The 25077-nt window shown below is 57.4% G+C and overlaps 1 protein-coding gene across 2 annotated transcripts; it reads left to right on the plus strand.

The window, feature by feature from the left end:
- Positions 1-4571: 4571 nt before the first annotated feature.
- Positions 4572-22231, plus strand: Sgta (small glutamine rich tetratricopeptide repeat co-chaperone alpha). 2 transcript variants are annotated; one of them, XM_052747115.1, is made up of 12 exons: positions 4572-4703; positions 12944-13079; positions 14410-14516; positions 14659-14746; positions 15658-15757; positions 16391-16495; positions 17223-17361; positions 17709-17771; positions 18495-18532; positions 19916-20005; positions 20294-20413; positions 21309-22231. In XM_052747115.1, the coding sequence occupies exons 2-11, from the start codon at positions 12980-12982 to the stop codon at positions 20409-20411; spliced, it is 948 nt and encodes a 315-aa protein (XP_052603075.1). In that variant the 5' UTR covers positions 4572-4703; positions 12944-12979; the 3' UTR covers positions 20412-20413; positions 21309-22231. The 2 variants fall into 2 exon arrangements, with proteins under 2 accessions (XP_052603075.1, XP_052603076.1); XM_052747116.1 differs by having other exon boundaries at positions 14662-14746.
- Positions 22232-25077: the final 2846 nt, after the last annotated feature.

Here is a 25077-nt window from a genome sequence, read left to right on the forward strand (position 1 = left end):
GCCTCTGAGTCCTCATCCAGAATGAATCTCAGCTGAACTGCTGCTCGAAAGCCTGAATGCTTAACCAGACAGAAGCTTCTAGTTTCTGGTCTTCACGCCTTATATATCTTTCTACTTTCTGCCATCACTCCCTGGGATTAAAGGCTCACTTCTTGGGTTTAAAGGTGTGTGTCACCATGCCTGGCTGTTTCCAATGTGGCCTTGAACTCACAGAGACCCAGAGGGATTTCTAACTCTGGAATGCTAGGATTAAAGGTGTGAGTGCCACCATTTTCTAGCCTTTGTATCTAGTGGCTGTTCTGTCTCTGACCCCAGATAAGTTTATTAGGGTGCACAATATTTTGGGTAACACAATACCACCACATGAGAGTGTTTTTTGTTTTGTTTTGGTTTTTTGGTTTTTGAGACAGGGTTTCTCTGTGTAGCTTTATGCCTTTCCTGGAACTCACTCTGTAGCCCAGACTGGCCTCGAACTCACAAAGATCCACCTGCCTCTGCCTCCTGAGTGCTGGGATTAAAGGCGTGCGCCACCACCGTCCGGTCAGTGAGGGATTTTTTTAAAAAATTATCTTTATTTTATGTGTATGGTGTTTCACCTGGGTGTGTGTATGTACATCGCAGGCATGTGTGGTGCCCCTAGAGAACAGAAGCGTTACAGACAGTTATGAAGCACCATGTAGGTGCTAAGAATTGAACCAGGGTCCTCTGGAAAAGCAGCCAGTGCTCTTAAGCACTGAGCCATCTCTTCAGACCCTAAGTGGGAGTGATACAGAGTGGAGAGCGAACTCCACCTCGGGCTGCCACGTACATGTTACACGTGCTTCAACACACAGGGTGCATTCAATGCACACACAACACAGGACCAATGTGAACACCGGCTGACAAGGGGCCCTTGGAAGCGGGTTGGGGGCCCTTGGAAGGGCTTGTGGGAGTCAGTCCTCTCCCATCAACATGTGGGTCCTGGGAACCGAACTCGGACTCGGTGGCAAGTGCTTTTATCCTCCCAGCCAAGGCGCCTTGGCGACCCTGATGTGTGAGCACGAATGTGTGTGGCCGCGCGCGCATGAGCGTGTGCCTGCGTGTGTGCGTGCATGTGCGTGAGTTCGTGCGCGAGTGTGTGTGAGCGTGGGTGTACATGTGTGTACGCGCATGTGAGTGCGTGCGTGTGTATGTGTGTGAGTGTGTGTATTTGTGGATCTGGTATTTTGTCCGCTGCACCACCACCTGCGTGCAGTACTCATAGAAGCCAGAAGAGGGCGCCTGGAATTGGAGTAAACATTCGGCTGTGAGCCCCCTTGCGGGTGACTTGTACCGGGTCCTCGGGAAGACCAGCCAGTGCTCCTCACTACACCTGCTGCGTCTTTATGTGTGTGTGTGGTGTGTGTGTGTGTGTGTGTGTGTGTGTGTGTGTGTGTGTGTGTGTGTGTGTGTGTGTGTGTGTGTTTGAGGCAGGGTCCATCTCCAGAGTGTTGCAGGCATGCACTTCCACACCTGGTGTCTGCAGCTCTGGAATGGAGCCCAGGGTTTCGTATGTGCTGGGCCAGGGCTCGACCCACTGAGCCCCTATCCGAGGTCATCACAGCAACTTCAGCACTGATGGTCGGGTTCTGTATCACACTGGGAAGTTCTCACCCCTCCTGGTTTTCTCTGTGCATGTGTGGGGGTGGCATTTGAGATGTGGTCTCACTCAGTAGCACAGGCTCACAGATCCAGCCTCGGCCTTCCCCTGTGCGCATATGAGCCTCAGTGCAGGCCTTCTCCCCATTGCTTGAGAGTTTTCATCCTAATCTGTCCTCATGTCTGCTGTTTCCCTGTGTGTGTCTTTTTTCTTTCCTTTCGGATTTCCCCACTTGTCAGCTGTGAGGAATCAGTGCCACACCGTCACCGTCCACAGCCTGAGGAGGCCCTCTCATCTTTCGGGACTTGGCTACAGACTACACAGAGATTCACAACTTGGGAGTTCATGTAGCAGAGTTGGGTGTGGTGAGGTGATGTGATATGGACCATCGTGGGGGGAGTCTAGGCGGGGTGTGAAGCCGTCCACGTCACACCCACAGTCTAGGCAGGGTGTGAAGCCGTCCACATCACACCCACAGTCTAGGCAGGGTGTGAAGCCGTCCACGTCACACCCACAGTCTAGGCAGGGTGTGAAGCCGTCCACGTCACACCCACAGTCTAGGCAGGGTGTGAAGCCATCCACGTCACACCCACAGTCTAGGCGGGGTGTGAAGCCATCCACGTCACACCCACAGTCTAGGCGGGGTGTGAAGCCATCCACATCACACCCACAGTCTAGGCCAGGTGTGAAGCCATCCATGTCACACCCACAGTCTAGGCAGGAAAGGAGGCCGTCCACATCACACCCCCACTCAAGAGCAGAAAGATATCTTCCCTTGCGTGTTTCCCCTCAGCCCCCTTCCTCCTTTTATTTTGGTATTCACTCCCACTTCCTAGGGAATGTTGCCACCCATAGTTCTAGCAGGTTTCTCAGACCACCAGCCCCCAAATCATGACACAGAGACTCATCATTAGTTACTAATGCTCAACCTAGGTTAGACTTGTCCCACTAGCTCTTATAACGTATTTTAACCTGTTTCTCTTCATCTACGTTTTGCCTCAGGCCTTTTACCTTTCATTCTGTATGTCCTACTCTGTGTCTGGCTGGCCCCAGCATCTCCATCTCCCTCTCTCTCTCTCTCTTCCTACTTATTCTCTCTGCCCGCCAGCCCTGCATATCCCTCTGCTAGGTCAATCAGGTGCCTTAGGCAGGCAAGGTAATACAGCAACACATTTTTACATAAACAGATGCAACGTATCTTTACATTATTAAACAGATGCAGCATAAGCGAATGTAACACATCTGTACCTAGTTAAAGTAATAGTCCACAACACAGATCACTTAGTTTTAATCAAGACAGTTTCCCACAGATAGGCTCCCAAGCCAAGATGATCTAGATGATTCATGGAGACTCTTACTTTTTTGTGTGTGTTTTTTTTCGAGACAGGGTTTCTCTGTGTAGCCCTGGCTGTCTTGTGATTCACTCTGTAGACCAGGCTGGCCTGGAACTCACAGAGATCCGCCTGCCTCTGCCTCCCGAGTGCTGGGATTAAAGGCATGTGTCACCACCGCCCGGCTTCATGGAGACTAGCTAAGTGATTCTAGGTTGTGTGAAGTTGACAGTTAAAACTAATCTGATGAGGGGAAATCAGAAGTCACCGAAGGGCAAAGGGGGCTAGTTAAGTTTGTATCCTTTCCCTGTAAATGGAGCTTTTGGTGAGATTCCTAGAAAATATTATGTTTTCAGTCTGGAAGGAAGAAAAGCCTTAAACAGCTGTTAGTTGCCTGGGAATTCTCTGCTAAAGATGACTTCAGCTGGATGTGTAGGTGACAGGGTCCTCTCTGAAGTCCCTCCAAGGTGCCTGGCTTTTCTATCCTGCCTTACCACACACTTCAAATCTCTAACCAACCTAGGACACTCAGTTTGGAAATCATAACCACACCACATTGATGCTGGTGGGTGTGTACATAGGGGGAATGGCAGAAACCTGACATTGCACACAGTACTTGGAGGCTGATGCAGGGGGATTACCATACTTTTTTTTTTTATTTTTGTTCTTTTGCTCTTTGAGACAGAGTTTCTCTGTGTAGCTTGTTGCCTGTCCTGGATCTCACTCCGTAGACCAGGCTGGCCTCGAACTCACAGAGATCCACCTGGCTCTGCGTCTCGAGTGCTGGGATTAAAGACACGGTCACTACTCATGGGGTACTACCCATGGGGACTGTGATGCTTTCAGGCTAGCCTGGGCTACACAGTGAAATAAAGAGGGGAGATAGCTCAAGAGTTAGGCGTTGAGTTATACATGCAAGCTGGGTGGGGTGGCGCACGCCTTTGATCCCAGCACTCGGGGGGCAGAGGCGGGCGGATCTCGGGGTTCGAGACCAGCCTGGTCTACAGAGTGAGACCCTGTCTCGAAAACCTAAAATTTAAACAGAAGTCCGTACATTTCTTGCAGAGGGCTTGGACAGCTCACAGCTCGAGCTCGGCGGGGGTCCGGCGCTGTGGTGTCCGCAGACCCCGCACTCCGTGCACACACCCACACACAGACACACGTACAGTTAAAAACTGAAGACAGATCCTTAAAAAGGCATCAAATACAGAACGAAAGGGCTGAAGCAGCCCGCTCAGTGGTTAAGAGCGCTGGTTGACTCTCCACAGAGTGGGATATGCCTGTCCTCCTCCGGCCTTTCCGAGGGGATCGGGAGTTCAAGGCCCGTCTGCGCGGGTGAGACTGTCGGAAAAAAAAAAAAGACAAGTCAACAAAACGGAAAAGCACAGCAACAGTTAGCAGCTCGCACCCGGGGCCGGGACGCAGGGAGCCGCACCACGTGACCCGCCCCGGACCACGTGCTCCGCCACCGCCCGCCCAGCCGCGAGCCGGGCCCTCCTGCGACCCGTCAGGCTGACTTCCGGCCTTCCGGCGGCCTCCGAGGTCAGTGTCTCCGACGACCCGGTAGTGCCCGCCTCCCTGCGACGTCACTTCCGCGCCGCGGCTTGGCCGGCACTCAGGCGCACGCGCAGAAGCAGACCACGGAGGCCGTGGGTTCCTTCTGCGCAGGCGTCCTGGGCCGGAGGGCGGGGCCTGTCCGCGCCGCGGTGCGCAGGCGCAGCCGTCGGTGGGTCGGGGCTTCGGTCGGCTGAGAGGTGAGTCGGGGGTCTCCGCGGTGCCCCGAGGGCGGTGGGGGCCGGCGGCCCGGGGTGCGCGGCGCTCGGGAGCCTCCGAGGCGAAGCTGGCTCGGGGCCCGCACGTCTGCGCCCCGCCGGTCACGTGAGCGGGCGGCAGAGCGGGGAAACTGAGTCAGGCGGCGTCCCCCGTGGCTCTTCCTCCGGAAGAGGCCGGCGTCTGGGTGTGGGAGGTCCCCCCGCACCCCCGGGGTCCCCCCGGGGTCCCCTCGGGTCTGAGGTGTCATCCCAGCTTCGCCGCTCACCACCCTGCTGACCTTGCTCAGCCTGTTACCCGCTCAGAGCCTCAGTTTACCCCCTGTGTACAGTGGGCATCGTCTCCACTCTCCGTCCCAACGGTGTTGGTGCTTGTCGGGCGCCAGGGTAGGCAAGGATGTGGGTGAAGGGCAGAGGCCCGCCTGTCTGCCTGCTGTGCACACTAGGGCAGGTCGCTTGCCCTCTCTGAGCAGCTGTAAGGCAGGTGTGCTGGCACCGCAAGTGTGCCAGCACTGTGGAGGCTGAGGCAGGAGGATCGACTTGAGTTCCATGCCAGCCAGGACTGTATACTTTGATGAAAAAAACAAAACAAAACAACAACAACCAAAAACCAAAAAGGCCCTAAACAGCAGCCCAGCTCTTTGGTCCGTACCCTACAAGCCGGTATTGCCTTTGGGAGGGTGAGGCAGTTGGATGACTGGGAGTTCAGGCCCAGCCTGGGCTACCGAAGAAGTTACGTGGACCCCAACGTGAGGTCAGTTGACTTTAGTTTGTTGAGACGGCGTCTATGTATTCCTGGCTGGCCTCGAACTCAGTGTGTAGACGAGGCTGGCCTCCGACCAGCGCACCCGGCATCATAATTAACTTTGGAAAGGATGTTACCATAGGCAGTAGGTTAGTTGTAAACGGGGGTTGCTGGCTGTCATCCCAGATGTGGGAGGCTGAGGCAGGAGGATCTCTGAGTTCGAGGCCAGCCTGGTCTGCAGAGCGAGTTCCAGGACGGCCGGGGCTGCACAGAGAAACCCTGTCTCCACGAACAAACAAGGAAATGAAATGGCAGCGGCAAACCAAGCAAGTCGACTGAAGGTGTCACTGTCTCTGTCCGTCACCTGGAGGGTAGGTGACTGTCCCCGAGTTTCCTGTCAGCCTTGGTAGCGGGGCTGGGAGGACACGGGGTCCCACCGGTTCATCTGCTTTGGTCTGTTCCCGTCTCCGGTGATCTGTTTGACTGATTTTAACTTTCCCTGGCTGTTCTTGTCCCCGGAACCCTGGACAGTGTTTGGGGACACTTGTGCGTGCTGTGACTGAAGGGACTTCTGACTTCTGACACTGAGTGGCGGTCAAGGCATGGTGTCCAGAATGAACGATGCTCCTGTAGGGGTGGGGAAACAGCTCCATGAGTGAAGTGTTTGGTGCAAGGATCTGAGTTCGATTCCTTGCCTGCCCATGTAAAAAGCCACAAGCGGTGGTAGCTCTTGTAATCTCAGTGCAGGGGCCAGAGATAGGTGGGTCCTAGACCCTCTGCATAGCCAGCCTTGCCTTGTCTTCAGCCTGGTGTCCCAGGGCCAGACACTGTTTCTTTTCTTTTTGGTTTTTTTTGAGACAGGGTTTCTCTGTGCAGCCCTGACTGTCCTGGATCTCGCTTTGTACACCAGGCTGGCCTCGAACTCACAGAGATCTGCCTGCCTCTGCCTCCGAAGTGCTGGTGTTAAAGGCAAGTGCCACTGCCACCACCACCCAGTTAGTTTCTAAAAAATGAGGTAGCACCTGGAAGGAGGACACCTAGGTTGATGGTGTGTGAACACACTCACACACACAAATGCAGGACTGCGCCAGTAGTGAAGCACGCCTATAATGCCAGCACTCAGGAGGCTGACCCTGAAGGGGTTGCCTTAAATCTGAGGCTGGCCTGGGCACACAGTGAGCTCTAGTGTTAAAACGAAACTCTAGCCCAGTGAATCCTCATCATCGAGGCCTCTGTGCAGATTATGTGGTCCCAAGATTGTGTGTGCACCCAGTTTTGTGGGGTAAAGGATTGCCCGTGGGCTCTGCACCCTGGAGCCGCTGTCCATGGTCCCGGCTTCTGCTTCGTGGCTGGGCATCATCTCCAGTGAGCTATTCCATCTCAGGGCTTCCTGTGTGTGGGTGAGCACTGCCCACCGAGACCCAGGCTTGTGGCCAAGCTCAGAAGTTGCCACACTGACCTGGCTTGTGAACTTATTGGTAGGAGTGGGGATGGAGACAGGCAGAGACATAGTCTGTAGCCTAGGCTAGCTTTTTTTTTTTTAATTAATTTATTTATTTTATGTGTGAGTGCTCTGTCTGCAGGTACGCCTTTCTACATGTACACCTTTATGCCAGAAGAGGGCATCAGATCCCACTGTAGATGGTTGTGAGCTACCATGTGGTTGCTGGGAATTGAACTCGGGACCTCTGGAGGAGCAGTCAGGGCTCTTAACTGCTGAGCCATCTCTCCAGCCCCCAGGCTAGCTTTATACTCTGGCAATTGTCCTGCTACAGCCTCTCATATGCTGGGCTGACGGCTTGAGGCTCAGGCCTGTCTGGAGTTGGAGGACAAGCCTTGCCTGTCCAGAGCGTTCCCAATGATCCCTGAAGTGTGCGCTGCACATGTTAGGTTAGTTGGGTGCCCCGAAAGTTCTGATTGTGCCAAGGACTGAAGCCAAGCATTATCATAGCACTTCCTGGCAGAGAGCTGGTCACCTCTGGCCCACACCACACACCAGCCACCCTGTGAGAGCCCTGCTCTGTCTTCTTGGTCCTCATTTTTATATTTGAAAGGAGTTCATATAGACCAGGCTGCCCTCAGACTGTAGAGCTGAGGATGACCTTGAACTCCTGATCCTTGTGCCTTCACCTCCCAAGTGCTGGGATGATGGGTGTGTGCCACCATGCTCTACTCTGTTTGTTTTTCATTTTTTAAAGAGTTGTTCTTGATTGTACATACGTGTGGCTGTGTGCACGTGCATGCAGTGCCCCTGGAGGCCAGAAGAGGGCGTCGGCTCCTGGAGCTGGAGTGACAGGCGGGTGTGATTGGCTCATCTAGGTGCAGGGAACTGACCCTCTACAACAGTAGAGAGTGCCCTTAAGCAGTGAATGTCTCTACCCTTGCATTGTCTTCCGAGGGTGAAGCCCAGCTGGCTTTGAACTCACACCGCCTCCTGCATTAATCTCCAGAATGCCGGGATCACAGCCCTGGCTCTGTTGTGTTTCTATAAGGAAACCAGTGGCCCAAAAAGGGGGCCGTGCTCCTCAAGAGACTGGATCACATGGCTTGGAGACTGGCCCTCTCAGCTTGCCACGTGCTGCCCGTCCACCGTGGTGTGGATGCTGCCTGGAGTTTGCGCCCAGGAGGCACTCTAGGGTACATAGCCCGAGATGAGGCCTGAGGCTGCCTCAGATTTGGGAGCAGGGTAGGACTTGGAGATAGAGACTGAAAGCTTTTATCTGGTGTGGGGGAGGGGCCCCCTTGAGTTTCAGGAGTTTGGAGTAGTCCCCCACCCCTTTCCCCACAGCCGGTGTGCATGCAGGGTTTGCCAGGGAGCCGGCGAGGGCCTTCATGTGTGCTGTGACATCTGCTTGCCCTGCAGACAGATACGGGCTGTGGTCTGGGGAGCTGCTGTGGGGGGGCTGCATTTAGCATGGGGGGAGGCTGGGCAGGGCCGGGGGGGCTCACTGCTGTGGGAGGGCTGCATTTAGCACGGGGGGAGGCTGGGCAGGGCCGGGGGGGCTCACTGCTGTGGGGGGCTGCATTTAGCATGGGGGGAGGCTCACTGCTTCCTTCACCGTATTTGTCCTGGACGTGGGTATAGGGGAGGAGAGACGCTTGTGAGCTCTGCTCTGCTGGGTTTGGGTTGGTCTTATTTCACTTTGAGACAGGGTCTTACTGTGCAGCCTTAGCTGGTCTGGGACTTGCTATGTAGACGAGGCTGGCCGCAGGGCTTTTCCAGTCTTCTTCCCTTGAGACAGGGTACCCCTGACCCTGGAACTAGGTTGGTGGCCACAAGACCCAGCCATCTTTCTGTCTCCACTCATGCCCTGGCACTAGGGTTACCCACACACATGACGAGAAGCAGCCATTAGGTGGGTGCTGGGAATCTGAACTCAGGGCCTTCCTTACTCAGCAGGTGCTGTTGCCCATGCAGCCACCCTCGGTTTGGGTTTTGATTCTGAGATGAAGGTGTGAGCAGGTATGGCGATGCACACCCACCGTGTTAGCTAGTGAGCTGGGTCTGGTGATATGTTGGGGGGGGGCATTTGAGGCGAGGGATGGTGAATCTGAGGCTGCATGCCACACTGTGCCTCAGAAGGAAAGGGCAGTATAGAGAGGTGTTGGGCTGCTCACCCAGGAGCACCCTGGGACTTTGTCCTGTTTCCCGCCCCCGCCCCCCATCCCGTGCTCTGCAGACCAGACTGAGCCTGGGTGGTGGGCAGCTGCTCTCAAAGTCCACACTGTTCTGGGAGAATAGGCCTTTGAGAGCCTCCTCCCTCAGCCAGAGCCTTCCCGAACCATTTGTGCCTGGGGTGTGAGAAGTGGAGCCTCACGGCTGCAGAGGGGGGTCAGTGGCTGCCACATGCTGGACAGCCGGGGGAGGGAATTCGTGGCCTAAGCATCATTGATTCACAGCTGGGTGAGTGATGAGAGCCGCGTGAGCCATGACGAGAACAGGCAGCCGTCACTGAGGGACTGTGGCCGGCATGATGTCTCCTCCTGGTGGTGACAGTACCTGCTCAGCTCTTTTCTAGTCCAGGCATACCAAGTGTCACGGAGGACAGATGTTCTCTGCGGGGTGATCCTGGTCCCCACCTACTCCACCCGTCCTGGTCACACAGCTCTGGAGGAAGGATGGGAGACAGCTCGGCCTGGAGCAGGCAGGCTGTTCGCCTGTGTGTGGGGTATGTGACCACACGTGCTCTCTCGTGCAGAGGCCCCACACCACGTCCTCCACACCACGTCCTCCTCAGTGACTCTCTACCTGCCAGTGAACTCCAGAGATCCCCGTCCCTACCCCAGCGCCGGTTACAGCGCGTCACAATGCCTAGCTTTTACATGGGTGACGGGATTTGAACTCGGGTCCTTGTGTTTGCAGAGCAGTAAGCACTGCACACACTGCCATCCCCCAGCCGTGGTCTTACAGTGCCGTATGTGTGTGGGTGCCGTGGTGTTATTGCAGACATGGAGGTGGAGGACAGCTCAGGAGTCTGTGTGGAACCCGGGATGGAATTCAGTTTGCCGCTCTTGACAAGCTCCCTTACTCACTAAGCCATCTTATTGCCCCCGGTTCTATTTTTATTCAATTATTTGTCTTTGTATTTTATATTTTTTGTTTTTTCAAGACAAGGTTTCTCTGTGTAGCCCTGGCTGTCCTGGAACTCACTCTGTAGCCCAGGCTGGCCTCGAACTCACAGAGATCCGCCTGGCTCTGCCTCCCGAGTGCTGGGATTAAAGGCGTGCGCCACCACCTTATTTGTTTAATGAGTCAGAGTCTCACCATCGCCCAGGCCAGCTTAGAACTTGCTCTCCTCCTGCCTCAGCCTCCAGAGTGAGGATGAGAAGTGGCTTCACCGTGTCTGGCAGGCGGGCCTGGAGTGGATGTGTGGAGACCAGGCTTCCCTTTGGGACAAGCTGGAGGTCCTGCTCGGCCTCCGGCTTCTGGGGTGCACAACCTACCGCCGTGGTTGGTCCCTGGCTTGCGTCCCTGGCGGCCCGTTTGTCCTTACAGTGGGAGGTCTGGGCCAGCTGTGTTAACAGCGCGTTCTCCCCTGCTGCTGGTGGGGGGATGGACGGAGCTTCCTCTTGGAGTCCCAGAGCCTGGGTGGCTCCTTCTGAGAGGGATAGCTGTTGCAGGCCTACTTCATCTTTGTCTTCACACGGTGGTCCCCTGTGGGGGTCACAAATACATTCATCGTGTTAATGTTTTGAGAATAGGGCCCCAGGCTTTGAACATGCTGGGCAAGAACTTGGGACTGCGCGGTACCCCCTGACCTTGTGTATTTGTGTCTGGCTAGCTAGCCAGCCAGCAGAGGGTATCATATCCCTGGGGCTGGAGCTACAGGTGCTGTGGGTACTGGGAACTGAAGTGTGACTGAGCCCTCTCCTCGCCCCGTATTTATTTACTTATCTTGAGGCAGGGTCTCCCTGTGTGGCTATGGCTGGCCTCGAACTCACAGAGATCCGCCTGCCTCTGCCTCCCAGGTACTGGGAATAAAGGCGTGCATCACCACTTTCAATCCCAGCCCTCAGTCTACTCAAACCAACCTTGAAATCAAGATCATTCTCTTGCCTCAGCCACCCAAGTTCCAGTACCACAGGCTTGTGGCTCCTGCCCTGAATCTCCCCCGCTCTTGACCTCACTTTAACCTGATCACCTCCATAAAGACCCCGTCTCCAAAGACAGTCATACTTGGGCTTGGGGGTTCAGGGTTCTCCATGTAGAGGTCATGGGGACAGTGTATTTGCTTGTGGGTTCTGTGGCCATAGGTACCAGCCTGGGAGCAGTCCCCCACAGTGCTGTCTTCATGTGTGTTAGCTTGAGATTGACCCTGCCCCTCTCAGGTCTTGGTCCAAGACCGCCTTCTAGAATGTTCTTCCAGGTGCTGTTTGACCAACTGGTCTGGGGCTGGAAGCATGGCAGAGTGCCAGTCACCGTGGTACAGCTGGCACATGTGTCCTCAGGCCGGGGTGTCTGGGTCCAGCAGGCACGTCTGGGGGGCTTGGCCAGTGGCCAGCACCCCACCACTGCTAAGAGCAAGCCCTCTGTCCTGGGTACCCAGGATGAAGGTCACAACAGAAAGGGGCTGCTGTGCGCTGGGGGAGAGACGGGAGAGCCAGGCCTGCCCTGTGGTCTTCGTCAGTGGAGAGGCCAGACGGACGGTGTAGAAAGGCCATGGGCCCAGGCAGGCCTGGCCAGCTGTGGTGTCTCAGGTCTGCTCAGGCACAGGCAAGGGTTACCCAGCCTGGGGGGTGGGGGGAAGGGGCTCCCAGCCACAAGGGACATCCTGCAAGGCCTCAGAGGGACGTGCCCCACACTGCCTCCTCCATCCAGGATCTGGGCACTCCCCTCTTACCCACCACCTATGAAGACCTGCTGGCCCCGCCTTCAGTGACAGGAGGAGACTGAGACTCGGGAGACTGAGCTGGTCTCTGGGGGTCCCACAGTGCTGTCAGTCTGAGTCTGTGCTGAGGAATCACGGCATCAGGGACAAGTGTGGCCCGCTGTGGCCGAGGACTGCCCGTGACAGCGCAGTGGCTCACTGTGAGGTTCTGTCAACCCCGCTTTACAGGTGTAGCAACTGAGGCTCTGAGGTGGAGCTTAGAGGTCAACAGGGCATCTGGCTTATTGGCGTTAAGAGTCACATGACCTTTCCATTACATTCAGGGCCTCGGTGATCACATGCCAAGTGCCAAAACTCTAGGCCAGCTTCTGCCCAGGACTGGAGAGCACAAGTCTGACCTGGCAGAGCCCCAGCTGTCTTCCTTCCTGTCCTCCCCGCCTCCGGGGCCGTCGCCACCCTGGTCCCTTCGCTTGTGGCCTCTGTCATACGGTGTCTGCTGTGGTGCCGGGGGCCAAACACCCTCCTCTTTGAGGGTTCCTGTCAGGGTTGCCCAAGCTCATGGCTCCCTCGGGGACATAGCCTGGGTACCCTGCCCCAGAGGGACTGAGCTCAGTGCTGCCCCCAAACATTACCTGGGCCGAGTCGCCCCAGGGTGGTCAGGAATGCCCGTCCAGCTGTCCTCTGCAGTCCAGAGGTGTCCTGGTGGCACCATGCAGTGTGACCAGGTGTCGGGGACCGGGCCTGGTGAGCTGAAGCACCTGCCGAGCTCTGGGTGTGTGGGGGGGGTCAAGGAGCTAGACACCTCAAAACCCTGGGCTCCCCGAAAACAGCCGTGCTCACTTGGCCCTGGGAGAGGCCGCACGGATTGGCGGGCATGCTGCAAAGAGGTAAATTGAGGAAGGAGTGCCTGGAGGCAGCACTGTTAGCTCGGGTCATGCTCTCCATCCCTGGCGCTGTCTCCTGTGAGACAGTCATCTCTGTAGGTCTGTGACTCCTGCCGTGGTGTCCCCAGCTGTCACGGGCAGATGGAAGGCTCCGCCCGGTGGCCTTGGCACTAAGACTGCCTGGTGCTCCTGGACCAGTTCTGGTCATGGCCAGAGTCAAGGCAGGTTTCCATCCCTGGTTCCACATCCTGCACTTTGTCCTCACAGATCCCGAGCAAGCAGCGTTACCTCACCAGCCTCGAGATGGACAACAGGAAGCGCCTGGCCTATGCCATCATCCAGTTCCTGCACGGCCAGCTGCGGCATGGCGGGCTCTCACCTGATGCCCAGGAGAGCCTAGAGGGTAGGTGTGCCTTCTGCCCTGCCAGCCTGTCCGGGCCCAGGACACCCTAGCCTGCCAACCAGAGAAGCCGGAGGCAGCCAGCATGCATGCCTGGCCTGGGCGTCTGTTCCTTGGCTCCTAACGGGAGAGTAGCAGGTGCCCAGCACTCCACTGGTGCCCTGGGTTCCTGTCCTGGAGCTCATGGCTGTGCACTGAACTGTCATCTCCCTGCTGGCAGCTGAGGTACAGTTCCGTCCTCCTCAGCCTCCCAGACGCCAGCGCCCAGCCTCCCTGCCCATCCTTCCCCTCTGCTCCAGGAATACCATGCCTAGCAGAAGACAGTGGTTCCTGGGGCAGCCTCAGTGGCTAGTGGGCTCCTGTGTGGCCTCCTGGGCCTTTCTCGTTTCTGGCACTATTCCTGGGAGATGGCACAAGTGACAGTTGGCCTCAGATGGGGGACTGGTGATAAACCAAAATGCAGACACCACCAAAGCCCAGCTTGTAAGCCAGTGAGTCTGGGGGGGGGGGTCACTTACAGCAGCAGAAATGACTCCAAGATGGCTGCGTCACCAGAGCCCACCCCAGCAGGGCGGCCAGACAGTGTCCTTTCCCAAGGTGCCACTGCTCAGAGACTGAGCAGCCCTGCCTGCTTCCCTGTGCTTGACCCTGCCTGCTACATCCGGTCTGCTTCAGAGGCTTCCTCTCAGCCAGCTCCCTGGCAGCATGACGTGCCAGTCAAAGCTAAGACCAGACCTTGAGGGGCAGCACGACAGTTTGTCCCCAGGAGTGGCAGATCCACAGCGTGTATACCACCCTGGGGAAGGGTGGCTGCCCCAGGGCAATTTGAGCTGTTCCCAAGGACAGGTGTTAGGGACAGCCCTTGTGCTGATGTCTCAGGTCAGGCCGAGCCACAGCATTGTGACCCCACGGAGAGCATGAGGTCACCCAACTAGGGCCTCCTGTGTGTGCCTCCTGCTGCCAGGATGGGCCAGTGTGTCTGAGGCCGACTGGAGGTCAGGTGCAGGTGCTGGGCCGGGCTTTCAGGTACATGGGGTGAAGACACATGAGTCCTGCACTGGGCCTCAATGGGTGGAGCACGCAGCCTAGCTTGGGTGAAGTCCTGGGCTCAAACCCGGTGTAGTGATGCTCACCTGTTCCCTAGCACTCGGAGTGGAGGCAGGAGAATCAGGGCTTCTGACATATGCTTGGCTATGTAGAGTTTGAGGGCAGCCTGAGCTACATGAGACACTGTCTGGAGAAAAAGGAAAGTAGCAGAACTTCCTGTAGGCTCTGCCTGGTGCCTGGGGGCCCTGCGCTCCCTGGAGGCCAGCTGATCCTCCCTCCTGTACAGTTGCCATCCAGTGTCTGGAGACCGCCTTTGGGGTGACCGTGGAGGACACTGACCTCGCTCTTCCCCAGACCCTGCCAGAGATATTTGAAGCTGCCGCTGCCAGCAAGGTAAGCTTGGGCTTCCCGTGACTGCACCGTGATGGCAGTGTGCGGGCATTTGGTGCTTCACCAGGTCGCCCAGCCGTCTGAGCTGGGTGGCATCCTGCAAGGGCAGGTTTGGCTGGACACGACGGGATTGTTTTATCTCTAGCAGGAGATGCCACAGGACCCGAGGGGCCCTGACAGGACGCCACCCTCTGAGGAGGATTCCGCTGAGGCAGAGCGCCTCAAAACCGAAGGTGAGGGGACAGCTGTCCCATGGGAACCTCTGCACGGGGCCAAAGGCTGTGGTCAGTGAGGTGGCCTGGGGGAGCGGTGGGTGCTTTTGGAAGTGCATCTGTGGGGTGCTGGAGGGATGGTCAACGGTTCACATGCACTGTTCTTGCAGGGGTCTGAGATGGGGTCTCAGTATACTTAGGAGCAGCTAGCTCACCGCTGGTTCTGTGCCCAGCTCTGGGGCATCCAGTGCCCTCTTCTGGCCTCTGTGGGTATTTAAAACAACAATAATAAAATAAAATAATAAAAGAGTCCAGTGTGGTGGTGTCCACCTTCAGTCCCAGCACTCTGGAGGCAGACGTAGGTGAATCTCTGTGAGTTCAAGAGTAACGTGGTCTGTAGAGCGAGACTGTCTCAAAAATCCAAAGAGAGGGAGAAAAACTGCTTAATAGCTTGTGTGAACCATGGCTTTCAGGAAAACCTCCAAAAGACACATACTCGGGCAGACCACAGCCCCTGTATTGCAATCCATGGCTTCTAGAAGGCGGGTGGCCCTACCTGTCCCTGGCTATGCACGGGATGCACTCGGCTGGAAAAGGAGCCCGTGCAGGCTGGATTCTTGACCTTGTCACCCAGACACTGCAGTGGGCCGGCCCGTGCCCGGCACTGCCACTGTCCCTGGAGGAGTGGGCAGCGCTCGTGCCCGGCATGCGTGAAGCTGGCTTTCCTTCCCAGCACCACGTTTCCCGGGCACGGTGTCACACCTGTCGTCCCAGCACTGGGGAGGTTGAGGCAGGAGTTGGCCGCATCATAAGTCTGAGGCCACCCTGGGGTGCGTGACCCCTTACCTGGTCCCCGTGTCATCTGGGCATCGGTTCTCCCTGCTAGGGGTGGATGGCAGCATGGGCTAGCCTGGGCTCCTCTCACCCTGCAGGTAACGAGCAGATGAAGCTGGAGAATTTTGAGGCGGCCGTGCACCTGTATGGAAAGGCCATCGAGCTCAACCCCTCCAACGCCGTCTACTTCTGCAACAGGTACTGGTCTGGCCAGCAGGGCACGGTGGTAACTGTGGGGACCTTGGCCGCATGGACTGCGTGCTGAACTGTGGCTCCGGGTGAAGAGCGGGGTCAGGCGGTCTCCCAGGGTGTACCATTCGAGGTGGCATGATTCTCCTACAGGACAGAGCTGGGTGATAAATGCAGCCTGCACCAGACAGCCGGAGACTCACATGTCCTTGTCCACGCTGTTATTTTCCTTTTTAATTTTTCTTCTCATTATCTGAGGCAGGGTTTCACATACCCCGTGTACCTCTCAAGACCTGTGGTACGCTTTGGAGCCTCTGTGGTCCCAGTGTGGGGAGGTATAGTGTCCACCTTCCTGCCACAGACCAGCTCCTCTCAGAGGCCTCTGTCCCCTGTGAGGAGGGCCGAGTGTCCCCTGTGAGGAGGCCCGAGTGTCCCCTGTGAGGAGGGCCGAGTGTCCCCTGTGAGGAGGGCCGAGTGTCCCCTGTGAGGAGGGCCGAGTGTCCCCTGTGAGGAGGCCCGAGTGTCCCCTGTGAGAAGGGCCGAGTGTCCCCTGTGAGGAGGGCTTAGTGTCCCCTGTGAGGAGGGCCGAGTGTCCCCTGTGAGGAGGGCCGAGTGTCCCCTGCTAACTGTCCCTCTCCCCAGAGCCGCAGCCTACAGCAAGCTGGGGAACTACGTGGGGGCCGTGCAGGACTGTGAACGCGCCATTGGCATCGACCCAGGCTACAGCAAGGCCTATGGCCGCATGGGGTGAGTGCAGCCAGCAGCTGGCACAGTGCTGTGTGCCCAGGGTCAGGCCAGGTTCCCCCAGCGGCCTTTTCAGTCGCCATTTGCTAGAGCAGCTGCAGCATCAGGAGACTCGATGCCTGTGCTGTGTGCTTAGTGCCAAGGCAGGTCGTAGGGATGAGGTGACGGGCCAGGTGCCCTCCCCACAGTCAGCAAGATGGAGGCCTGTGTCCTCACCCCTCTTTTTAATTTCAACTTTTATTTTTATTTTGGTATTTTGAGACAGGGTTTCTCTGTGCAGCCCTGACTGGATCTCGCTCTGTAGACCAGGCTGGCCTCATAGTCACAGAGATCCTCCTGCCTCTGCCTCCTGAGTGCTGGGATCAAAGGCGCGCACCACCAGCACTGACTGCCCCATCCCTTTGTTCTTTTGGGTGACCAGCCTCAGGCTCTCCAGGTCCCCTCAGTAGTAGTCTCAGATGTGGGCTAGGGCTTTGTAACGGAGAGGGGGTGAGACTTGTCACCCAGGAAGGGCCACTGGTGTCAGCTCCTGGTGCCAGGAACACGCATAAGCTCCCACCCGTCCCTGGAGGCTGAGGAACAACCTCCGTGGAGCCTTCCCCGTGCTGGTCTCTGTCCTTACGCGACTTCACCCTCGTTTCCCGGCCTTGGTCCGTACAGCAGACAGGGCAGGGTTGGCGCGGGGTCCCGTGGCCCCACTGTGGCTCACCTGGCACACTCTTGTCCCAAGCCTTGCGCTCTCCAGCCTGAACAAGCATGCGGAGGCTGTGGCTTACTACAAGAAGGCCCTGGAACTGGACCCTGAGAACGACACCTACAAGTCCAACCTCAAGATTGCGGAGCTGAAGCTGCGGGAGGCGCCCAGTCCCGTGAGCCCATCCCACAGGAGGGTGATGGGGAGGCATCTGGACCCTGTTCTGGGGGCACACGGGGCAGAGCAGGCCACACTGGGCCGTGTGGGTCATAGAGGAGCTGGGGACATGCAGCAGGGACCCTCCGTGGTCTGTGTGATGCTGACAGGGGTGAAGGCCACAGACAAGGTGGAGGGTACAGGCTGCCCAGGGTTCACAGTGACAGGCAGCTTGTTGGGGGCTCCTGGCAGGACCCTCCCCGAATGGTGTAGAGCCTCCGAGACCCTGAGGGCCGTGGCCAGTTGTCTTTTCCCCAGAGTGGCCGGCCTGGCTCCAGACACCACTAACCGATGCTTCTCCTTCAGACGGGAGGCGTGGGCAGCTTGGACATCGCCGGCCTGCTGAACAATCCACACTTCATCACCATGGTAGGCACTCGCCCTCAGCCCCTCTGCCACCCAGGCCAGGGTTCCCGCCCCAGGCCTGCCTCCTGGTGAGGACTCACGGGGAAAGGGCCCCAGGTGCCCACTGTAGGGCAGCAGGCCTGTGGGGTAGCGTGCCAGCTGGGGCCCCTGCAAGGCCACCCTTCTCCCTAGCTGTTCTGCATGTCTCAGCCATGTCGTGCTGTGGGCCCTGCAGCCTCGGCCAGTAGGGGTTGGTTGAATGCCCACTCTGACTCTGTGGGCATGCCCTTTGGAGAGGGGTGTGGGCTGTGCCCCACCCTTCTGCCAGCCACGCTTTGTGACTAAAGCTTCATTTGCTCGGTCCAGGGGTCTCCAGAGGGCAAACATGGCCGTTTGGGGTTGAGCAGTGGTTTTCACCTTGAAAGGCTCAACTCAACTGGGCATGATAGTGCAGGCCTGAGAGCCAAGCACTGGGATGCTGAGACAGGAGGATGGCACGTTTCAGACCAGACACTGTCAGAACATGATGGGAGCTGGGCATGGCTCTGCGGTCACCCGGGCTGCATGAGGACCGGAGCCCTGGGCTTTGCGAAGGAAGGAATTGGTGTCAAGTGGGAGACAGCAGGAGGCGGGCACAGCCTCGGGGAGGGGGCATGTGCGTCCATCTGTCGCTCCGTCCGTCCGTTTGTCGGGGAGGTCAGTGTGGCGGGGCTCAGCCTCCTGACGTGTCTGCCTTCTTTTCTCTAGGCGTCCAGTTTAATGAACAGTCCCCAGCTGCAGCAGCTGTAAGTCATGCGCTCCTGCTGCTCTGCTCTGCTCAGGGCGGCGGCCTTTTACTCCCTCCCTTTCCTACTTTCATTGTTGTGTGCGGGTGGGTTGCTGCCTGCGTGTGTTTCTGGGCACCACCTGTGTGCATGGCCCAGTGAGGCGGGAACAGGGCGTCTGATCCCTGGAACTGGAGTTATAGATGGTTGTGAGCCGCCATGTGGGTGCTGGGAATAGAACCCAGGACTTTATGAGAGCGGCCAGTGCTCTAACCAAGAACATTTCTTCATCCCCTGTTATAATTTTTTTTTTTAAATAAGAGAAAGCCGAAGTTGCTTCTTTTGTTTGCTTGTTGGGTTGGCTTTTTGTGTAAGAGAAATCCAAAGTCTACTTTAATATTTATGTTTGAGGCAGGGTCCCGCCATGTAGCTCCAGCTGGCCTGTAACTCTTGATGTAGACCAGAGTGACCTTGAACTCAGAGTGCTGGATTAAGTGTGCTGTGCTGCCTATCCTAGAGTTTGTTCTTAATCAAGAAAGGCCGGGTGTGGTGGGGCATGCCAGTAGGATTTGCTGAAGGATGCGGAGGCAGGAGGATCATGAGTTCAAGGCCAGCCTGGGCCACACATGCCTGGTGGTCGTGGTGCACGCCTTTGGTCCCAGCACTCGGGAGGCAGAGGCAGGCGGATCTCTGTGAGTTCGAGGCCAGCCTGGTCTACAGAGCGAGATCCAGGACAGGAACCAAAACTACACAGAGAAACCCTGTCTCGAAACAAAACAAAACAAGAAAACAAAAAACACGCAAAAAAGAACCTGGGTGGTGGTTGTGGCCGTCATGGAGTCCCACAACTGTTGCTACTGTAGGCCTTCCGCCCCCATGAGCCGTCATCCCAGCCTCTCCCCAGATCTCAGCACCCACAGACTTACCTCCCAGCTCTGCATTGGCCTCTTGTGGACATTGCCCATCATGGTCTGCCTTTCGCTGAACACAGAGTCCTTGGGGTCCCTTTGTGCTGTGGTGTGTGTCAGAGCCTCCTGTTCAGGGCTGTGTAATATTTCAGTCTGTCAGGAGCCCTTTGTTATGACTGCCGTCAGCTGCGCTGCTGTGGACACGATGGCACAAGGCTCATTCCCGGGTTGGAGCCCAGGGTCAGCTCTGCCTTGCTAAGGAATTTCGATTTTACACTCCAGCCCTACAGGACTGTGTCAGCCTTGTCTCTGTTGTGTTGGTGCTGCTGGCTCACTCTCCATAGGGCGTCGAGGTCTCCTCTTCCTGTCATGGCAGACACCTGAGAGAGGAGGGGTCGTGACTGGGAAGGGCCCCTCACCTGACCACGGGTCTCTGTGGGTCCTGGGAGGCAGAGGGCGGTGCCCCGGGCTGTGTGCTCAGTCCTTTCTCCTGCAGGATGTCAGGCATGATCTCTGGCGGCCACAACCCCCTGGGCACCCCAGGCAGCAGTTCATCGCAGAGTGACTTAGCCAGCCTCATCCAGGCGTGAGTGCCGCTGCTGCTGCTGCTGCTGCTGCTGCTGCTGCGAGCTGTGGGGGGCTGGGAGGGGCTGGCGGGAGGGAGGGGGCGGCGGGAGGGAGGGGGGCGGCGGGAGGGAGGGGGCGGCGGGAGGGAGGGGGCTGGCGGGAGGGGGGGGGGCTGGCGGGAGGGGGGGGCAGCGGGAGGGGGGGGGGCAGCGGGAGGGGGGGGGGGTAGCGGGAGGGGGGGGGGGGGCAGCGGGAGGGAGGGGGGCAGCGGGAGGGGAAGCACAGTCGGTCTCCTGGGCATCCACAGGGGCCAGCAATTCGCACAGCAGATGCAGCAGCAGAACCCAGAGTTCGTGGAGCAGATCCGGAGCCAGGTGGTGCGCAGCCGGACACCCAGTGCCAGCCACGAGGAACAGCAAGAGTGACGGTAAAGCCGCCAGTGTTGGGCTCCCTGCTTGTCGGCACCGCCGAGAAATCCCCAGGTTTCCTGGAATTAGTGAAATTGACCAGTCACCCGGCTTTTACCTTTTTGTCCCTTTTTTTTGCCGCAGTGCCCATGAACCCGGGGCCGAGTGGGTCCAGGGCCGCGCCCCCAGACCCTCACCGAGGATTCTAGGCGGGGCTCCACCCTGACCACGCCCCCAGCCCCTCACTGGGGATTCTGGGCGGGGCTCCACCCTGACCACGCCCCCAGCCCCTCACCGAGGATTCTAGGCGGGGCTCCACCCTGACCACGCCCCCAGCCCCTCACTGGGGATTCTAGGCGGGGCTCCACCCTGACCACGCCCCCAGCCCCTCACTGGGGGATTCTGGGCGGGGCTCCACCTGACCACACTCCGGTCCTCCTTTTATTCCTTTATTCATGTCTTCCTGGGTGCACATGCACAGTCATGGCCAACCTCAGGTGTTGGTCCTCAGACCCCAGCTGTCACTGGCCTGAAATTTTGTTAAGTTCTCCAAGCTGGGACGTTCCCTCCCCCGTCACTGGGTTTGCTGGCTCATTCCATGGCACTTGACTATTTCCATGACTTCTGGAGCCTGAACTCAGGTCCTCCGGCGTGGGAAGTCAGCACTTCGCAGACCGCGCCATCTCCCAGCCCTGATCCTGGTTAGGTTTTTGATCTCAAGTTGCCAAAGCTGTCCACAAACTCCTGATCGGCCCCTAGAGTGCCGGGTAACAGGAGTGTGCTACCACATTCAGCTGCCCGTGGTTCCTCTGAAGCCATAGTGCCCCGAGTGTCCCCTCCGCCCTCCCTTGCCAGGCCCTGGTCTGGTCGCGGCCCTCACCGCACTGACCTCACCGTCCTGACTTGTGTCCGCAGCTCCTCTGGGTGGTGATCCCATCGCGCCTCGGGCTCCTGGTGTTTTAGCGTTTTCTACGTCGGGCTGCCCAAGAGAGAAACTGGACCTGCATGTTAAGACGGACTTGTCCCCTGTTTCCCTTCATCCCCCTCTTCTGTTTTTGTATTCCTGCCGCCCCACGCCTTCCTGGAAGAGAGTCAGCCAGAGAACTACACACCAGCACCCGTTCCTCCAGCACCTAGGGAGGCTGCGCGGTGGGGCACGGGGAACCCCACCCTGCCTGGTTTAAAGGGACTTCAGTAGTTGACTCTCAGCCCCCTAGGAAGCGTCCACTGCCAGCCCCAGCCGGGCGCCAGCGTTCTGCGCTCACACGTGGGTTGCAGGTCCCAGCAGGTGCCCCTGCTTGCCTTATCCCGGTGACCTATACCCACAGGAGAGGCCTGTGACTTGTGCCTCGCTTGTGGGCTGTCCATGTCTCCTCCCCCCCAGCTTCCCTCCCGTCTCCACAACTGTCAGCCAGTCCTAATTTTGTGTCTAGTCCGGCTCCGTCCTCAGCCTGGGCAGAAGACACAGACATCCTGCCCATCTGTCCTTCTGTCCTCCATCTCAAGGGAATCCAACGTCTCTGGGTTTAGCAGGCAGTTTTGGGGTGTTGGCCCCCAGGCCAGGCCATGTTCTCAGCCCTGAAACACCCACCAGAGCCATTTTTGTTGAGGGGCAGTCTGTTCAGTGAGGGAGACCGTAGAATATCCCCACATCTGCTCTCAGCCCTGGGAGTGGGAGGCCAGATTGCAGGGCAGCTGAACCAGCAGTGGGTCGTGTCAGCTTGTGTGTTGTAGGTAGCCAGTAGGAAGATGGGCCCCGCGGCCAGCGCTGTCCCCTTGTAGGGCACAGTAGTGCCCACGTGGGCACAGAACACCTGGTAATAAAGAGACAAGGATGATGCTTGGCCTCCGGTGTCAGCCTGAGCCCCACTGACATGACAGCTAATGTTCCACATCCTGGAGGGAACGTCTGGGTTAGAGCTGGGCATAGGCTACTGGTGGGTCCGTGGGGATGCGGCCTGCACCCATGGGAAATAAGGTCCTGCCCTCTGACCTGAGGCCCAGCCATGCAGCCAGCAAGCTCCCCTGTCCCTTCCCTACTGTCAGCTTCCACAGGTAACAGGAAACAGAATCGTGTCAGGGAGGCTATGGGAGGCTGGGCAGGCCTGCGGGTCCATGTCTGGGGGCACAGGCTCACTGAGGCAGGTGGTGTCCAGGGACCCTACCTTCTGGGATCAGTCTCACTGTGTTTCTGTGTAGCCCCAGAGAATGACCTCGGCCTGGGCTGACCACATGGTCCCCTGTGTTGGTGACCATGTCTTTGGGTTGCAGTGGTGAGCATTGGAGGGAGAATTTCGGATGGTGACAGCCACCCCAGAGCTGAGGGCGTTGGCGTCCACCTCTGCCCGTTAACACTGCAGACAGCTGATCTCTTCACCCTCCGGGTCAGCAACCATGATCATTTTTATAATCAGCTGGGCATGGTGGTGTGGGCCATTGATCCCAGCACTCAAGAGGCAGAGGCAGGCAATCACTGAGTCCAGGCCAGCCTTATTTACACAGTTCCAGGACAGCCAGGGCCACACAGAGAAACCCTACCTTTAAAAAAATTTTGTTTTGTTGAGTGGTGGTGGTGGCACACGTCTTTAATCCCAGCACTCAGGAGGCGGAGGCAGGTGCATCTATGTGAGTTTGAGGCCAGCCTGGGCTACAGAGCGAGATCCAGGACTGTTAAATAGAGAAATTTTGTCTCAGAAAAGCAAAACAAAAAAGTTTTGGAGGGTGTGTCCATGCCCCACACCCATAGGGACGTTAGTCAGTTCTATCCTGTGGGTCTCAGTGATAGAACTAGGCCCATCAAATCTGGTGGCCTGTGCCCTTACCAGCCCAGCCGTCATGGCTAGCCCACTCTTGAGAACTTTGACCCACCTATGGAAAGGATCCCATCTTGGGGGGAGAAAAAGTAGAAATGTGCTCAAAAACAAGCTGTGTGTCCTTGGGTGGTGGTGGCGCACACCTTTAATCCTAGTACTTGGAGGCAGAGGCAGGTGGATCTCTGTGAGTTCAAGTCTAGTCTGGTCTACAGAGCGAGCTCCAGGACTGCACAGAGATGCTGTGGGACTCTGTGTCCACAGGGTGGTTTCTTTCCAATGAGAGTGCTCCGGATGTACAGCACAGGCTAGCCTCAAACTCCCAAGTGCTGTGTCACCAAGCCCAGCTGAATAACATTTGCAATCACAAGAGGGCTGAAGAAGGGGGCAGGGGCTCTCAAGCATGTTTCCCTGGCACTCAGGAGGAGGAGGCAGAATCAGGAGTTCAAGGCCAGCCATAGGTAGGTAGCAAGGGTGGGTAGGATGGGCTGGACAGATGCTGCTGCAGCACCTGGTGCTTGCGATGACATGAAACCCCTCTCAGCTGACACTCTGAGGTTCCCCATAGTGCCTGCCCTGTCCTGGCGTTCTGCCTGCCTTGGGAACACGAGCTGTCATGGATCTAGGCCATGTCTGCATGGGTGACTGTTGGGCACTGAGTGTCCCCTCCTGGCTTGGAGTGGGTGTAGTCCAGGGAGACTGCACTGCCCCAGACACCACACAGAGAACCACTTGGACCCCTGCTCAATGCACTTGGCCCATCCTCAGTGTGGCATAAACTAGTGCTAGGTTTGATTTGGTTCTTTTGAGACGGTTTCTCTGTAGCCCAGGCTGGCCTGGGACGCAGGGATCCTCCTGCCTCTGCCTCCAGAGTGCTGGGAGTAAAGGTGTGCGCCACCACTGCTCAGCAATGGTTTTAGGTTTTAATATCAGCAGGAAATAGTGACTACGTGGTTAAGAGCACTGGCCACTCTTACAGAGGACCCAGGTTTTGTTCCCAGCACCCACATGGCTGCTCACCACTGTTTCAGAGGACATGAGGGCCCCTTCCGGCCTCCTGCGGCACTGCACATGGTGTACAGACACTTACACCAGCAAAACACAGTCATAAATTGAATCCCCACCCTGAGGATGCAGAGGCAAGAGGAATTCTGAGTTCGGGGCCAGTCTGATCTACAGAGTGATTTCCAGGACAGCCAGGGCTACACAGAGAGATGGGCTCAAAGGGAAAGAAAGACCGGAAGTTGCATGGGCTTCCCGGTGTCTACCCAGCTGACAGAATTTGTTTCCAAATTTAAGATAAACCTAGAGAGGTCGGCGCCGTTCCGAGCGTGGCCAGCAGGAGGAGCCCTGCACTTGCAGCATCGGGCAGCGGCCTATGAACGGCCTCAGTGTCCTGACATGAGCCTCCTGCTCCCCAGCAGGTTCTCCTGCCCACAAAGTGGTAGATAGACCCCTTCCCCAAGGACCTGGGGCAGCAGATGGACCTGCACAGAGAGCCCAAACTCCACTGAGCTGGACCTGTCCTCAGGGCTGTTAGCTCCTGGGGTGGCTTCTGCTTCTGTCCCATTCAAGGTCCGAACTACAGAACCAGGTCCACTCCTGGCGTCCCAACACTAGGGAGGCTGAGGCAGGAGGATCAACAGTTTAAGGCTGGACTAGATTGCAGAGCTAGGCCCTGTCAAGAATTTGCCAACGGTCTTCATGCTTGCTGGTGGCTAGGAGAGGCCTCCCCCCCTCCTCTCGCTGTGTAAGTTTGGGGGTCATGACGATAAACATTCCTATATAACCTTCACCACAGTTTCCCCAGTGCTCACGATCGCTTACCTTCTAAGGACCTGCAGATCCAGCCAGACCATGAACTGCCTGCCTTA

The sequence above is a fragment of the Peromyscus californicus genome, unplaced genomic scaffold (assembly GCF_007827085.1).
Source record: "Peromyscus californicus insignis strain IS unplaced genomic scaffold, ASM782708v3 Scaffold_1__1_contigs__length_55948999, whole genome shotgun sequence".
In the NCBI taxonomy this organism is placed as follows: domain Eukaryota; kingdom Metazoa; phylum Chordata; class Mammalia; order Rodentia; family Cricetidae; genus Peromyscus; species Peromyscus californicus.

What these genes read in the sequence shown, in the direction of transcription:
- Sgta (XM_052747115.1), top strand. Translation starts at nt 12,980, where the DNA reads ATGGACAACAGGAAGCGCCTGGCCTATGCCATCATCCAGTTCCTGCAC. An exon ending in AAGGCCTATGGCCGCATGGG is followed by an intron (nt 16,496 to 17,222) that starts GTGAGTGCAGCC and finishes TCTTGTCCCAAG; the next exon opens with CCTTGCGCTCTCCAGCCTGA. An exon ending in TTAGCCAGCCTCATCCAGGC is followed by an intron (nt 20,006 to 20,293) that starts GTGAGTGCCGCT and finishes GGGCATCCACAG; the next exon opens with GGGCCAGCAATTCGCACAGC.